The sequence below is a fragment of the Nomascus leucogenys genome, chromosome 2 (genome assembly GCF_006542625.1).
Source record: "Nomascus leucogenys isolate Asia chromosome 2, Asia_NLE_v1, whole genome shotgun sequence".
In the NCBI taxonomy this organism is placed as follows: Eukaryota; Metazoa; Chordata; class Mammalia; order Primates; family Hylobatidae; genus Nomascus; species Nomascus leucogenys.
In genome coordinates this window covers 72002690-72020475 of record NC_044382.1, presented here as the reverse complement: position 1 = coordinate 72020475, position 17786 = coordinate 72002690, and the positions used below count along the sequence as shown (strand labels likewise).

The 17786-nt window shown below is 44.0% G+C and overlaps 1 protein-coding gene across 1 annotated transcript in view; it reads right to left on the bottom strand.

Annotated features, from left to right (window-relative positions):
* Nucleotides 1–17786, bottom strand: part of ABCC11 (ATP binding cassette subfamily C member 11) — a 65647-nt gene that overhangs the window by 47091 nt on the left and 770 nt on the right. The window contains 7 exon segments of the mRNA XM_030797482.1: nt 861–1009; nt 1175–1322; nt 2088–2261; nt 8581–8814; nt 10265–10412; nt 13800–13958; nt 17070–17206. Coding sequence (XP_030653342.1) covers nt 861–1009; nt 1175–1322; nt 2088–2261; nt 8581–8814; nt 10265–10412; nt 13800–13958; nt 17070–17206 — 1149 coding nt within the window.

Here is a 17786-nt window from a genome sequence, read left to right as displayed (position 1 = left end):
CATGCTGCACTGTGACTATAGCAAAACACCTTAGGCTCTCAGGACCCCAGAAGGTGCCCTCCTGGAGGTGCCGAAAGAACCTTCCAATCCATGCCCATCTCTCCTCCTTTCTTCTCCTGGCTTCATCCAAAAATGAACTCCAATGGAGCAGGAATGCCTTCGTCTAGACCTGCCTTGTGTCATCTCAGTGTGAGCCTCAAGTACCTCTGAAAGTATTCCTTCTATAGCGCCCCCAACACCCTCAGACTTCTCGGGGGTGTTTTCCTGGTGCGTGCCTGAGCCAAGCAGAGGGGCCAGCCATCTGGGGCACACACAACCCCTTGGCTGCAGACTCTCAAATGCTTCCCTTCTTGCTCTGGGTGCTGCCTCCTGGCCTCCCCAGTTGGATTACCACCCCTCCAAGAGCAGCACCCTGTCTTATTCTGCTCAAAGAGCTGGGATTCCTAACACTGAAAGGCAGCTGCCACTTCTCAGGGCCAGGTTCCGACCACAAAGGGAAGGACCGAAGAAGCTATACCTTTGTATTTAAAGTGCACTTCCAGGGCCCTTATTTAGGGATTAGAGGAACTCCACAACCTCAAGGTGTAATTTAAATTGCCAGAATTTTAACTACAAGTACCACCTCCCCCACACCCCCCGATGGTTCTGCTGTCCAGCCCGCCCACAGGGCTATCCAAGATGTCACTTTTTCAGATTGGTTGAGATGGAAGACAGCACTGTACTTTTGTCTGGAAAATCAAAATCAACATATAATATTCATTTACAAAGCCTTCAGACCTTTGAGGGGCATGGCTAAAAAAGGACACATGAGAAAACTCCTAGTCATGATGGGGAGAAAACAAAGCCCCCCAAACCCTTACCATTGACGCTGTGAGTTTCAGCTTTAAGGATGTGTGGATGAGAACCCAGACCACTGTGGCCACTGTGGGGATGATGAACAAGGCTGTAGTTGTCAGGCTCTGGACAAGCCCACACTTCTCCAATAGTTTCCTTTCCTTCCTTCTTAGGTCTGGAAAATAAAAAAGAAATACACCAAAGATAACCACAAGAACATTCTCCAAAGAGCACAGCACCATCCCCAAAGCATTAAAAAAAAAAAATCCCCAGGAGGTGAGAGGGGCTTGGCTCACCATGCCATCACCGGGTTTGGAGCAGAGAGTCAGACTTTCCATACCTTCAATGATTTTTGCAAATGGTTTCTCCCATGTGTACATTTTAATCAGCTTAATGCAAGTGAGAACTTCACTGGTCACACGGATGCGCTGGTCGCTGACCTCAGATGTGTGATGCTGAGCCTTCACAGCCATTCTTGTAATGAATACCTGGAGTCAGGATACAGCAAGTTTGGCGTTGATCTGCAAGGGCTTCCTTTGACAAGGGCAGGAGAGTTCAGCCTGGCATAAGTAGGGCAACTGGGTGTATTTCCAAAGAGAGGTTTTCCAATCGAAGCTCTCCAGGCCACCATGCCTTAGAGCATCCCAGGGACCTTTCTTTCCTGAGTCCCAAGCCAGGCTATGGCTACTTAGACAGAAACTAAACCGAAATGGTTCCTCTGACTTCTGGAACCCTAAACCCTCTAATAATTAAAATCACCTTTCGATCAGAGTGACTGCACTCAGGAAAACACTCGATTTCAATAATTCGGAGCACACATAATCCAAGAATCATTTGTTTTCTCAATTTTATTTCACCTGAATCTTTGGCAACAAATATGCTTCCCTTTCCCCATTATACTGTGCTCAGACAAATGTTAAATGCTGGCTGTGTTATTACATCAGCACATTCTGGGTAGAAGAGACGGAACAAAAATCTCGCAGAGAGATTGTCTGCAAAGGAAAGTTGTCGAAGCAGATAATCTCCCATAGAAAGCTACGAGGTAGACTTTGCACATCACATTCACCTCTTATTTACTTATTAACCAAATGCTGTGGCTGGAGAATAGTTTGAAGTAGGGAGTGGAGCTGAATCTTAACCACAATGGATTGAAAGTTCAACAAGAATCAACGTTCTCACTCAGAGCTATCCCAGATTCCAGAGCCCTGGGACTTCTGGGGCCCAGCATCATGGGTGACAAAGAAAGACATTACCTCCAGCGGGAAAACCAGGAGATAGCATAAAATGGCAATAAATGCAGTGTATCCAACAATGAAGTAGGAAGAAATGGTGCAGATGACCAGCGATGTGCAGGTGATCAGTACTAGGGGTCCATAGCACACCCCTTCAAACAGGTAGCTTATGTCACCGGTGAAGAAGCTGATGGCCTGCAAGATAGCAAGTCGACGGGCACAGGTGTCACCTTCCTGGGTACCCAGAAGGGGTGGCAGGTGGCCTCCCCATGCCCTTTCCTAGCAGGAAGGCTTGAAAGGCAGAGACAGACACCCCAGGTTCACATCTTTCTTCTGTCTAGCTGTGTGACTCTCAACAAGTTACTTTACCCCTCTGAGCCTCAGCTTCTCCATCTGTAAAGCTGGAATAATTATACTTACTTTATATGGGTTTTGTGAGATTTCAATGACATAGAAAGTGTCTGCACACATAGAATGTGCTCAATAAAAGGGATATTTTACTACGATTACTACTACTACTATTACTACTGCTACTGAAACCATGCCCCAAAGAGTTAAAGAAACCAGTAACTAACAGAAATTCTTGAGTTTGTAGGATAGCAGTTACAGAAAGAAACAACTTGCTGAAAGTCCCTCTGCTTGTAAGATAACAGAACTGGCTAAAATCGGTGGAACCAGTATGGCTAACTAGAGTCTGTGCAGAACCAGCTTGCTAACGTCACAGCCTAAATTTCCACCACATATTTCATTACTAATTCCCCATGAATTTGCAAATGGGACCCATGAAGACACATGAAGAGATCATTGCGTATATACAAGGGCTTTTCAGACCTCCCCTCTCATTCCACCAATCACCTACTAATCTCAGAATCAACCCCTTAAATCTTTCCTAATAAAATCACTGTCTTAAAGCAAGCACAAGGAGACAGATCTGGGCTGGACTCCTGTCTCCTTGTGAGCCAATTTGCAATAAAAAGCTTTTCTTTTCTCAAAAACCCAGTGTCAAAGTATTGGCTTCTAGCACATTAGGCAGTGAGCCCCTTTTGCTTGGTAACACCACTAATATCTATATTCCAGAGAATTGCTTCTATTCTTCACTCGATTCTATTCATTCTACTACTAATAATAATATTAATTAAATTTTCTCCTTTTTTTCTTTTTTGTTACAGATTATTCTGCCTACTTCCCTCCTCCCACATATACTGCCTGGCTCAACGCTATATAAAAAGTAACATTTGGCCGGGCACAGGGAGGCCAAGGTGGGTGGATCACTTGGGCCCAGGAGTTTGACACCAGCCTGAACAACATGGTGAAACACCGTCTCTACAAAAAGTAGGAAAATTAGCCGGGCATGGTGGCACATGCCTGTAGTCCCAGCTTCCCAGGAGGCTGAGGCGGAAGGATTACTTGAGCCCCGGAGATCAAGGCTGCAATGAGCTGTAATCATGCCACTGCACTCCAGCCTGAGCAGGAGAATGAGACCCAGTCTCAAAACAAAAACAAAAACACAAAAACTTACATTCCAAATCAGGAAATCTTTAAAGAACAATTCACTAATGTTTTCTAGAATTGCCAGTCGGAATCCCTTACAAAGTGATTTGCTTTTAACTTTCACCTAAACTCCTTCCAGTTTCCAGGACGTGCCCTGGTGGGAGCCTTTAAAACATTTAAAAGTACATTAGGGAGCATAAATTGGTATAGCCACTCTGAAGGGCAATTTTAAAGTATCTTTTAAAATTAAAAATTGCACAAAACTCTATGATCTGGCAATTTCATTTTTCGGTTGCAAAACATTCACACGTGTTAGATGAAGCACATACAAGGATGTTCATTACAGCACTGCTTACACCAGCCAAATGCTGGAAACATCTTACAAGTTGGTGGAAAAAGATTTAAAAAAAGTCCATCCCAGGCTGTGCAAAGTGGCTTATGTCTATGATCCCAACACTCTGGGAGGCCGAGGCAGGAAGATTGTTTGAGGCCAGGAGTTCAAGACCAGCCTGGGCAACATAGCAAGATCCCATCTCTAAAAAAAATTAAAAAGTAGCCAAGCATGGTGGTGTGTGCCTGTAGTCCTAGCTACTCAGGAGGCTGAGAGAGGATGATTGCTGGAGCCCAGGAGGTCCAGACTGCAGTGAGCTATGATGGCACCACTGCACTCCAGCCTGGGTGATAGAGTGAGAACCTGTCTCAGACAACAACAAAGTCACCCCAGAAGTAATAGGTAATCTTGGGCCCTAGAGCTAAACTGTCAGAGCTCATGCCCCAGACTTGTCATTTACTAGCTGTGCAACCATAGATAAGTTACTCCACGTCTCTGTGCCTCTGTCACCTCATCAGTGAGATGGAAATAATAATACAACCTGCTTTCTCATATTGATTTGAGAACGGTGCTAGATAATGCATACATAGCACTTTATTCAGGCATGTCAAAAGTACTATAATTATGATTCAGCATCACTGAAAAAAATAATGATATGGTTTGGCTGGGTTCCCACCCAAATCTCATGTTGAATTGTAGCTCCCACAATTACCATATGTTGTGGGAGGGACTATTCTCATGACAGTGACTAAGTCTCACAAGATCTGATGGTTTTATACAGGGGAATTTCCCTACACAAGCTCTCTCAGTCTCCCTTGTCTGCCACCATGTAAGATGTGCCTTTCACCTTCCGCCATGATTGTGAGGCCTCCCCAGACACGTGGAACTGAGTCCACTAAGCCTCTTTTCCTTTATAAATTACCCAGTCTTGGGTATGTTTTTATCAGCAGCATGAAAATGGACTAATACAAATAAGGACGATCTATGTGTGCTAACTGGAAAGCTCTGGAAAGCTCAGTCACAATAAGCAGGAGGGAAAGCTACAAAGCAACACAAAGATGTAGTATCATCGATGTAAAAAATCCCCCAAAAGCTATGTTCTACATTTTCTATTGGCAGAACCAAGAGGAGGACACTATGTAAAACATAGTACCACTTACATAAAAATACACAAACACAAAACCCAGTGCTTTTTATGGGTAACTTGCATGTGTACCTAAATGGACTGTTTCGGTTTTGGGTTTTGTTTTTTTTTTTTTGAAACTGGGTCTCACTATGTTGTCCAGGCTGGGGTGCAGTGGTACAATCTCGGCTCACTGCAACCTATGCCTTCTGGGCTCAAGCCATCTTCCTTCCTCAGCCTCCCAAGTAGCTGGGACCACAGGCTCACACCACCACGCCCAGCTAACTTTTTGCATTTTTGGTAGAGATGGGGTTTCTCTCTGTTGCCGAAGCTGGTCACGAACTACTGAACTCAAGCAATTCATCCAACTTGGCCTCCCAAAGTGCTGGGATTACAGGTGTGAGCCAGCGCGTCCAGTCAAATGTGCTTTAAAAGGTCTGAAGGACAAAAACCAAGTTGCTAATGGTGCTAATCTCCGGGCATAGGGGAAGAAACTAGGCCTAAGGCAACTTCTATACTATTTTATTTTGTTTCCAAGGAGAATGTATTCAGATCTTTTTTAAAAATTAATTTTAGTGCAAGAGAAAGGACAAAGAAATGTTTTTAAGTAAAAAAAATTTTTTTAATTAATTTAAAAATAAAATGTAGGCTGGGAGCTGTGGCTCATGCCTGTAATCCCAGCACTTTGGGAGGCCAAAGTAGGCAGGTCACCTAAGGTTAGGAGTTTGAGACCAGCCTGGCCAACATGGTGAAACCCCGTCTCTACTAAAAATACAAAAATTAGCCAGGCGTGGTGGCACACACCTGTAGTCCCAGCTATTCGGGAGGCTGAGGCAGGAGAATCACTTGAACTCAGAAGGCAGAGGTTGCAGTGAGCCAAGATTGCACTATTGCATTCCAGCCTCGGCAACAATAGGGAAACTCCAGCTCAAATAAATTAATTAATTGAATTAAATTAAAATGTATATAAGCAACTGCCTAGAAATCCTTACTTCAGAAATTACTTCCATCTCCACTCTCAAATAGACCATTTTGTTTTATGCTTCTATGAAGATGTTTGAGGAAACTGGATTTTGCATACAGCAGGTGCTCAGAATATACAGAAAGGAACCAAGCTAGGCCTTAGCACAGGGCTCCTTAGTGAGGCAGGTGACTGCAAGGGTTGAAGACCTGGACTCTGCAGCCAGGCACCATGTCCAAATTCAGGCCTCAGCACTTAGCAATCACACGACCTTGTACAAGTTACCCACCCTTTCCTTGCCTCAGTTTCCTCCTTCGTGACAATGGGGACAATAACAGAACCTGCCACACAGAGGGATGTTAGAGAACTGACCAAGTGAATGTAAGTAATGACTTGGAGCAATGTATGGCTAAGAGTAAGTTAGGGGTTGTTACGATGCCTTTCCTGAGATAAACAGGGAGATCTTTTAGCTGTCGGTCAAGTGCAGGAGGACAGTGGAGCTCAAGGCCTAATGGAAACTAACACTAATTGTACAGCTTACACTTGTCAATCACTACCCCCTGTCTACATGCTTTACATGTACAAACTCACTGAATCCTATGAGACAACAATCCTTTGAGGTTGGTTCTATTATTATTCCACAGCTTCAGAGAGGCTGAACAAGTTACCTAAGGCCACAGAACCAATAAAAAAATGGTGAACAATAATAACCATAATGATTCCAATAAATACCTAATGTTTGTTAGTGCTTGCATTTATGGAACGCCTCTACTTGATGGCAATGAATAATTCAGCAGATGTTTTTGGAATATCTGTTCTGTGTAATTCAGGTATTGGGCCTTTTGAGAGACAGAGTTGTGAATCTGAAATGGTTTGTGTCTTTGAAGGGGGCTCATATTAGTAGGGCAGCCAGATTTGTGCAAAAAGAACTGCAAATGCTTAGCAGGGAATGCCAGTAGAGGGCTGGGTTTGGAGATCCCGTCACGGAGGAGAGGAAAACTAAACTGGGTCTTGAAGGATGAGTGGGATTTTTAAAGGGCTGGGAGTGGGAGTGACATGAGCAAAGTCACCAGGAGGGGGATGTGTCCAGTGTATTTGATGACTGGAGGTTAGCCCAGCCTAGGTGACAGGAGGAAGTCAAGCTAGGGCTAGAGGAGAGGACACGGGAAGAGATGAGGCTGGAAAGGGGCTAATGCCAGATCACAAAGGGGTTTGGCTTAAAGGAAAGGAGCCAAAGCAGTGTTGCCTTTTCCAAAAATTAAAGTATCTGTTTCAATATCAAAGTAACCCACAACCCTCGAGGCAATTGGTAAACCACAGAAAAATAGAGATATCAAAATGAAATAGATGAAATCCCAGTATCTCCCATAACTATAGGTCATAAGTTGGAGTTTCTTCCTCCATTTCTGTCAATGCTTGTTCATGTTATGGTGAAAAAAAAAAAAAAGCAAGAGTAAGAATGGACAGTAACAATAACTAGGCAGGTGAAAGGATTCCTTTTTTGCAGATAAGGAAATTAAAACTCTGAGATGTTACCAAAAATTGCTTTTCCCTGTAAGATTTCCCTAAGCCATCAAGTCTTCCCATACCCTCACCCTCAGGTTGGCTTAGGGGATGCTCTTTCCAACATGCTTCTACTTGGGATTTGTGTCTTTTTGTTCAGGGGCCTATCCCCAGGGTCTAGAACATAATCTGGCTCAGAACAGGCCTCAGTAACTATTTGGGGTGTGTGTGTGTGTGTGTGTGTGTGTGTGTGTGTGTGTTTGAGACAGGGTCTCACTCTGTCACCTAGGCTGGAGTACAGTGGAGTGATAATAGCTCACTGCAGCCTTGAACTCTTGGGCTCAAGCGATCCTCCTGCATTAGCCTCTCAAGTAGATGGGACTACAGGTACACACCACCATGCCTGGCTAATTTTTGTCTTTTTTTTTTTTTTTTTTTTTTTGAGACAGGCTGTCACTCTGTTTCCCAGGCTGGATTGCAGTGGCGTGATCATGGCTCACTGCAGCCTCAACCTCCCTGGGCTCAGATGATCCTCCCACCTCAGCCTCCTGAGTAACTGGGTCTACAGGCATGCACCACCAAGCCCAGCTAATTTTTTTTGTTTTTGCAGGGTTGGAAGTAGAGATAGGGTCTTGCCATGTTGCCCAGGCTAGTCTCAAACTCCTGGATTCAAGCAATCCTCCTGCCTTGGCCTTCCACAACTGGGATTACAAGACATGAGCCACCACAGATGGCTGATTCTTGTTTTTGTTTTGTTTTGTTTTTTGGTAGAGATGGAGTCTTTCCATGTTGCCCAGGCTAGTCTTAACTCCTGACTTAAACAATCCTCCTGCCTGGGCCTCCCAAAGTTCCTACTTGTTGAATGAATGGAAAAATCCTCTCTAGTCTCTGAATGTAAGTGGCATTTCCTGCATTATTGTTGACCTGCTTTCATGACACAGAGGCAATTGTTGATGGTTATCCACACTCAACCTAGGAATTATTTTCCTTCTCTTTCTCCTTCCTCTTCTAACCCCCTTTTCTCCCTCTCTTGGCCCCCAGGGCAGTCATGTCTGCAGGAAGGGTAGGGAAGCATGGCCCGGAAGAGGCAGTCCCAGCTGCTTACCTCTCCTGAGGTGATGTGTATTACAGACTTAAATCGGATGAGCTTCTCAAAGGCAAAGGAGGAAACAGCTGCTCGGAACCTGATGGCTGTGCGCTGGTTGATGATCCAACTGGAGGAGAGACTCAGAGACTTCACACATTCGGAAAGAAAAAGGGCAAAGCAGAGTCCCACTCCATGGACAACATTCCCCGACTGCTCTTCTGAATATTCCAGGATCTTTGGTATAATCAAGATCTACAAGGAAATGGGAGTTTGGATCATTCAGACCACCCTGCCAAACACGTTTGATGTTTTGTTGCTGGAAGAAAGGTTGGGAGGTCTGATTCATGCTGGGGGTTTGTTGAAGGATCAAAACTGACTCAAGTACAATCCTGCCCTCAAGAAGGTTAAGGTCCAGTTGGAGGAGACTCAGGAGCTCAACTGACCCAGTTCTGCAACCTTAGGTGGCTGTCCTCATCCTGACAGGAGACAGGGGACACACACAAAACAGTGATTTAGGAGTTAACAAAGTGGCTTTACAAAGGTGTGGACAGAATATAGGAAATCCAACAAGGCCTGGTGGAGCACTGTGGAGCTGGTGATAGCAGGGAACAGTGGCCTCCTTAGACCTAAGGGGCAAGAGCAGAAAGAGGTTCTGTGACCCAAAAGGGGTGAGGCATGCAGACAGGGTCTGGACAGGAGGTCTGGTCACCAGCCTCCAAGGACAAGGAGGGAGGCCACTTGGGGAATATGTATCCTGACCTCATCTTCTCCCTCCTTCCAGTCTCCTATTAGAATCTCCCACCAGTCAACCCCAACCAGAAGCCAGAGGGCAGTGGGGGCCCATTAATGTGATCCACATTAGGGACACAGGGCAGGATGGAAAATGATGGAGAGTGGATCTAGAGGACCCAGCACCTAACTGTCACCCGACTCAGTTATCTCCGTTCTGTCATCGACTGCTGTTTCTTCCTGACCTACATTCACCTCCCCTTAGCTAGTACCAGTGCCTCAGTTTTCTTCTGGGAAGACTCCCACCTCCCACGTTGGTGCAGTCTAGGCTGGACCGTAAATCAAAGTACCCCACTTCTTCTGGACAACCAGTGATCATGTGACCCCAGCTGGCCAATCAGACTCTTTCCCTCATATGAGACTCTTGGGCTGAGCAACTGGAGAATGATGGGAAATAGAGCCCATTCATCTCAACCATGTTACCTGGAGAAGACCATTATTTCCTGCTACCTACATTCCCAGAGTTGCTCAGCCATTTCTCAGAGGAGCTAACATGTGCTGAGCCAGGCCATGTTCTAAATGCTTTATATACTTATCTAATTTAATGTTACCCTATGAGGCAGCTCTCCATTTTACATGCAAGGGTTTCCATAAGGCCTACACCTGAGGGTGCCATGGGATTCCATGAGGAAACCAAGGTGCAGAGAGCGTGACTATACTGCTCGAAGTCACCCAGCAGCTAAGTGGCAGGGAAATGGTTTGAACCCAAGCAGTGGCTACAGGGCCACTCCTTGGTGGTTAGCTACTCCTAACCACCATGCTCTACTGTCCTCAAAAGGTCTTCACTTTCTAGACAGCAACTGAAAGACAAATGCATCTCTAACTCCTGGCATGGACTTGAACATGCCCGCAGTTCCATTTCTAAACCTCTGAAGCCTAGAGTCCCCCAAACCTCACCAAGTCTGCCACTTACTGGCCCAAGTACACTGGCAATGCAGAAGCAGATGCCCACAAGTGCATTGAAAATCAACCTTGTTCTCTGGAACCTCAGCATCACCAGAAGCACTGAAGCTTTTTCAATCCCTCATCTTGAGACTTCTTCTTCCCAAAGGCGGTGAAGCCTTGAAAAGAGGATAATGGAACTGGTGGAATCTCTTTGCATGTGACATCCAAACATCCTAGTTCTTGCTAGCCAGGAGCTTTGTTGCAGAAATTTTCAAACATAACAGAATAGAACAATGTAGTAATCCTCTGAGTACTCATCCCCCTTTCCAGAATTAAAAATGTTTGACATTTTTGTTTCATGTCTCTTCCCTTTGACTTTTGTTTCCTGGAGGATTTGAAGCAAATCTCAGTCATCATATCATTTTATCTGTAAATGCTTCAGTATCTATCTCTTTCAGATAAAGTCCTTTAAAAAACCATAGCACAGGGCCAGGTGCAGTGGCTCATGCCTGTAATCCCAGTACTTTGGGAGGCCAAGGCAGGTGGATCACTTGAAGTCAGGAGTTCGAGACCAGTCTGGTCAACATGGTGAAACACCCGTCTCTGCTAAAAATACAAAAATTAGTTGACACGGTGGCATGCGCCTGTAATCCCGGGTACTCGGGAGGCTGAGGCAGGAGAATTGTTTGAACCCAGGAGGCAGAAGTTGCAGTAAGCTAAGATCATGCCACTGCACGCCAGCCTGGGTGACAGAGTGAGACTCCATCTCAAAAAATACAAAAAACAAAGCAAAAAAAATATAGTAACAATAAAATAACACTACAGTCGGGCGCCTGTAGTCCCAGCTACTCGGGAGGCTGAGGCAGGAGAATGGCTTGAACCTGGGAGGTGAGTTGAACCAGTGAGCCGAGATGGTGTCATTGCACTCCAGCCTGGGCGACAGAGAGAGACTCTGTCTCAAAAAAATAAAATAGCACCACAGTAACAATAATTACTTAATGGCATTTAATGCCCAGTCTGTATTGAAATTTCTCTAATTATTTAAACATGTCTTTATAAAGTTAGTTTCTCTGAATCAAGATCCAAACAAGGTCACACATTGCATCTAAAGGAGAAATCTGATAGAACTCTTGAGTTGCATTTTAATCTGTAAGCGTTTCCCCTTGTCTGCATTTCTATGCCATTTATTTGTTGGAGAAACTGATTTTTATTTATCCTGTAGGATCTCTCACACTCTGAACTGGACTGATTGCATCTCCATGGTGTTGTCTAACATAATCGTTGATCCCCTGTGCTTCCTAATTAACTGGTCATTAGACCTAAGGCTTAATGGAATCCAGAATTCCAGCCGTTTGGCAAAAAAATGTAAGAGGTGATGTAGTGTACTTCCTGTCGCCTCACATCAGAAACCGCATGATGTCTGGTGTCCTACTTTTAGGAATGTTGGGGGGGCGGTCAGTGGGTTAGGGTGTGTCAGCCTGACTCCTTCATTATCAAGATCTCCAACACTGATGACCATTGCCTAGCGCCACCTCCCACTAGTGCAGGAAAAATGATGAGTTTTCTAATTCTTCCATTCCTTCTGTATTCCGTAGTTTGCGTATATAGTGAGACCGCATCTTTAAACAAAAAACAAAAATGGAGTGATTGCAAAAGTGTGTGGACAGACATTATGAGTAATGAAATTAAAAAGAGAATCAGTGAACTGGAAGAGAATGGAAGAAAATCAGGAGATCTTGTACTCACAATGGTTAGAGGAGAACAAGCAAACTCACATTGACTTAGCTGGTTACCTATTAAGCAACAAGTGTGTTTCCAGGTACATTATTATTATTATTATTATTATTATTATTATTATTTGAAATGGAGTCTCACTCTGTCACCCAGGCTGGAGTGCAGTGGTGCAATCTTGGCTCACTGCAACCTCCACCTTCCGGGTTCAAGCGATTCTCTGTGTACTTTAAAAAATGAATTTATCACCTCTTTTGTTTCTTGCAACAGTCCTATGAAGGACCATGAAATAAATTTATGATCCACTGTTTTTTTTTTTTTTGAGATGGAGTCTCACTCTGTTGCCCAGGCTGGAGTGCAGTGGTGTGATCTCGGCTCACTGTAAGCTCTGCCTCCTGGGTTCACGCCATTCTCCTGCCTCAGCCTCCTGAGCAGCTGGGACTACAGGCGCCTGCCACCATGCCTGGCTAATTTTTTTGTATTTTTAGTAGAGATGGGGTTTCACTGTGTTAGCCAGGATGGTCTCGATCTCCTGACCTCGTGATCTGCCCGCCTCGGCCTCCCAAAGTGCTGGAATTACAGGCGTGAGCCACTGCGCCCGGCCAATCCACTATTTTATACATAAAGACACAAGGCCCAGAAAGGGAAACTTGTCTGATATCACAGTAAGAGGTGAGATTCTGACCAATATCTGGCATTATCCAAAAAGTATTTCCTGGAACCATTTCTTTTTTTCATACCAAATAAGTCTGAGAAGGAATGGGTCAAAGTTTACCCAGTTTCTCTACTCCATGTGAAAACATGTGCCTTCAATATGTTAAGTTGCTTTGTAAATCTCCAACACCTGGCTATAATACAACATTTCACAAACTCCTCTGACTACTGAATACTCTTTATGGGGAGGCTCTTATGAGTCTATAATTTCCAGAACACATTTGGAAACTCATTTTCCACCTGGTATCTCTCATGAAGCAGCTAGAGGTAGGAACATGAATACAGGATCTTTAAAATCACATATTCATATTCTCCCACCTTTTGTCCTCATATTACCGTGTGTGGTCGGTGGTACAAGAAATTTAATCACACAACTAGTTAGCGGTGGCTTGAGCACTGGGAGACTGGGCCACTTACCCAAAGCAATATTCAGTGCCACTGTTGAATGTCTGATCCAGAAGAGAAAATCAAAAGGGTCTAGAAGTGGTCATTTCTAACTTTCTTGGGACAGGTGTAGTGGCTCATGCCTGTAATCCCAGAACTTTGGGAGGCCAAGGCAGGTGGAGTCCTCACCTGAGGTCAGGAGTTCAAGACCAGCCTGGCCAAAATAGTGAAACCCCATCTCTACTAAAAATACAAAAATTAGCCGGACGTGGTGGCAAGTGCCTGTAATCCCAGCTACTTGGGAGGCTGAGGCAGGAGAATCACTTGAACCCAGGAGGCGGAGGTTGCAGTGAGCCGAGATTGCACCACTGCACTCCAGCCTGGGTGACAGAGAAAGACTCCATCTCAAAAAAATATATATAGTGATAAAAATAAAATAAAAAAATGAAAAATAACTTTCTTGGGTTCACAAGCCTTTTGGTAAGTCTGATAAGAGATGTGAATTCTTGCTCCAGAGAAAGATCTCCAGCCCGTATGTACAAAATATCCATACCATTTTAGGAGATTCATGAACCCCAGGTTAAAAACCCTCACCTAGTATGAGGCCTCTTCCTACAGGAAGAGCCAAGTCATCTGGGATGGACCCTCCCTACCACCCTTAGGCATCTCTGGTCATTATCCCACCAAGAGATTGTCCTTTAACCTATCCACTGGTTTGCCCAGCGCAGCTTCACCTTTGGACATTTTTGTCTGAGGCATCATGGACTGACAGTGGAGGGATGGTGTTCTCATCTAAGCGATTCCGTAAACTTTGGATCATGAGCGGGGTGAGCCATGACGTGGTGAGGTAGGAGAACAGACCAGCATTGTCCAGGGGCTGGGGGGCAGGAAACCTAGTAGAGGGGCCACAAGGATAAGAATGAATTCAGGATCAAGATTTTGCAAGGATGAATGACAACCATATTAAAACACAACGAGGTTACCCAGATCTACACACAAACATGTTTTCATGACTCTTATTTGTAAGTTGAAAACCATAAACAACAAAAGTACCCATTAACTGAGGAATTATTTAAACAAAAAGAGAGAAATTATGATCTACCCATACTATAAAATGCAAATGCAATGTAGATGTTTGGGTTTTTTTTCTTTCAATAAGGTTTGTTTCTATGTAAAGCACAGGAAGAGTTCCAAGCAAAAGCCAAAAAAAGGTCACTTGCAGATTAAAAACTCAGTATTGGCTGGGCGCAGTGGCTGACGCCTGTAATCCCAGCACTTAGGGAGGCTGAGGAGGGTGGATCACCTGAGGTCAGGAGTTCAAGACCAGCCAGGCCAACATCGTGAAACCCTGTCTCTACTAAAAATACAAAAATTAGCTTTGTGTGGTGGTGTGCACGCCTGTAATCCCAGCTACTTGGGAAGCTGAGGCGTGAGAATTGCTTGAACCCAGGAGGCACAGGTTGCAGTGAGCCGAGATCACGCCACTGCCACTCCAGCCTGGGAGACAGAGCACAGCTCCGTCTCAAAAGAAAAAAAAAACTCAGTATTTTTTTTTCACTTATATAAAAAAGGAAGAAAGGAGGGAAAGCACACAAAACAGTATGTACATTTATATCACATTGCTGATAGTGGTTGACACTGAAAAAGGAGTTGGAGTTGGCAAAGAAATAGGAAGAGAGGTCCACATGGCTTTAATTCTTCTGTGAAACTTTTACAAACAATAAAATTGAATACATACATAATTAAAGATGATAAGGTATTATCTTTAAGAATGATTTACAAATACCAAAAATGATTAAATTAGGGTATTGGGATTATGTGTCATTTTTCCACTTTTTTTTTCAAAATTACCTTTAAGGTTATGTGTTTCAATGGAAAGAAAATGCAATTCGAAAAGAGACTTGAGGAGAAAGACGGGAAGATGAAAATGCCGAACTTATAAGATTTCTTTTGGGGGGTAGGGGAGAGGGACTATGACATCTTTTCTCCACCCTTTCACATCCTCACAGCATTCTCAACAAGGCTGGCCACATGCCGTTGCCAGGGATATTGGAGCAAGGAACAGGTGAGGGGAGGGCAAGAGATTGTACCATTTGTGATCACAAAAGACAGGGCAAGACCTATGAGCCAGTGCTAATATCTTAAAGCCCCAACAGAAACAATATATTCATCTAAGATGAGGTTACCCAGGTGAACAAAAGTACCAAGGTTCTTTGTTCTTGGTGGAGATAACATAATTCAATATGGTAACAATGCAACTAGTATTAAAAATGGGAAAACAAATACAGTTTGTTGATAGATTAAAATCTTAGAAAACATGTTGGAGAGAAGGGGAAATCGTAAACACAAAATGAACTTTTGGTGATTAAACGCTGAAGAGTCAGACTAAGAGCGTTAAGGTCTTGTCAATAAATGACAAATGGATGAGTGTGTGCATGCTTACGGGAGCGTGATTCTGTAGCGGCCCCTGAAAGCAAGGCTGTATTAAGTTAGAAAGCAACTTGTTCCTAAATTATAAAGTATTCCTATGTTGCTTTAGTATTTATTACAATAAAAAGGGTTTGTAATATGTTCTTTATGCATAAAATACCCAGCTAGAACCATTACTGCTAGGAAAAGAAAAAAACAACTCATATTAAATGGCTGTTTCTGCTATGGATGATATATTAAATTGAAAAGTTTGTTTTAAATTATTTTTACAGGGAAGACTGTTTTCAGCTGTTTTTATATTGTACATAGTCTTTATGTAATCTACTGGCATACGTTTTGTTGAGTGTTTAATGACTGGATATGTTCCACCAACTTTTGAAATAAAAACCAGTGTTTTATACTTGTACATAGTTTTAAAGTCTATTAAAATTGGCCAGGTGAGGCAGCTCATATTTGTAATCCCAGAACTTTCAGAGGCTGAGGCAGGCAGATCACTTGAGGTCAGGGGTTCAAGACCAGCCTGGCCAACATGGTGAAAACCGTCTCTACTAAAAATATAAAAAGTAGCGGGGCATGGTGGCGGGCACCTGTAATCTCAGCTACCTGGGAGGCTGAGGCAGAGAATCACTTGAACCTGGGAGGCGGGGGTTGTAGTGAGCCCAGATCACGTCACTACACTCCAGCCTGGGCAAGAGAGTGAGACTCCATCTCAAAAAAAAATAAAATAAACAAACAAACCAAATTTTCTGATGACTTTTTTCTGTTAAAAAAAGAAAGCAATTTGGGGGTGATTACATTAAACTATGATTGATTCGGGGGTATACATTGAATTTCTTCCATTCTTAAATGTAAGGCTGATAGCCTAGGGCCTTCCTGTGGCTCTTAGTTACTCCCATAACCAAGGCTGGTAACCTTAATGTGGCCTTTGAGAACCTGTCTGATCCACCTGCCTCTGCAGCCTCACCTCATGCCACACCCACATCACACAAGACTCTCCAACGACACTGGCCTCCTTCTTTCTCAGCTCCTGGCACATCATGCTGTGTTCCTTGCCCCTCCAGGCAAGGCTGTCCCACAGGCTGTTCCTCAATCATTCTTCTCCTACTCTTGCTTAGGAAATTCTTGTTCTCCCTCTAGGTGTCACTCAGCTTAAGCCACTCAGAACCTACCAAGTTGTCATGGTTCTCCTGTCCCTCAACACTCACATACTTCTTCACAGCACCTTCCTCAAACAGCTTGTAATCATGTCATGCACAAGTTTATTTGCTTATTGTCTTTCTCTCCCATGTGAGGTCCATGATGGCAAAGATGACGTCTGTTTGCTCACTGTTCTTCCCCTGTGATGTAGCACAGTGCCTGGCACATGTAGGTGCTCAATGATCCTTTCTGAATGAATAAATAATGAATGAATGGCTATGACGATGTGCCTCCCTGGTGTGCCCTAGGCTGCTCTGAAGGGATTTGGCTGTGTAGGGATGTAGTTATGCAACCTTCGAGAGAGGTCTAGTTGGGAGGGTTGGGGATCATTGCCCTGGTGGATACAGCTCTCTCCCACCACCCCCGTCAGGACTCACCTTGGCTTGGGGCGGAAGGGAATCATGGTTCTCAAGGCAGCATCGTACTTCCCCCACGGTGGGACAGCTGTCCTCCCCGGAGCCACAGGATTTCTCCTTTGCTGACTCCAGGGGCCATCTTGGAGAGTGTAGGTTTTCTTGGAAAAGAAAAACAAAAGAGCATCAGTTTCAAATCTCGTAAATTCTGTCCTGGGGGAATGTTGGACCAGATGCCCATGGAGAGATAGATTTTTCCATATCCTGCTTCCTAAAGAAAGGCTTCCATACCGGGAATAAGCAGGGGACCGAGAGCCAGGGCAACTAGATTCCAGCACTCACTCTGCCCCACATTTGCTGAGTGAGTCTGGCCCAGTCACTCTACCTCTTTGGATTTTTATCTGATAGTAAACAATTTAGACAGGAATAAAGGGTGCCATAGTTAGTTACCTGCAGAATGAGGGACCAAGTCACTCTTTGAGGGTAAATCTACTAAAAAGAAACCAACAAGTAAAAAAGCAAATCCTAAAATATTGTATGTTTCCCTTTTGACAACTAAAATAAAAGGACAGATAATTTTTAGGACCTCATGTAGAATAAATAATATATTCTATATAAAATAATACTATTTTAAAAGCACAGCAAGGATTGACAGAAAGAGATTCAGAATAGTGGTTACATCAGGTAGGAAGGGTTGGGGAATGAAATGGGGGAAGACCAATTGCTGTGTGTGATTGTCAA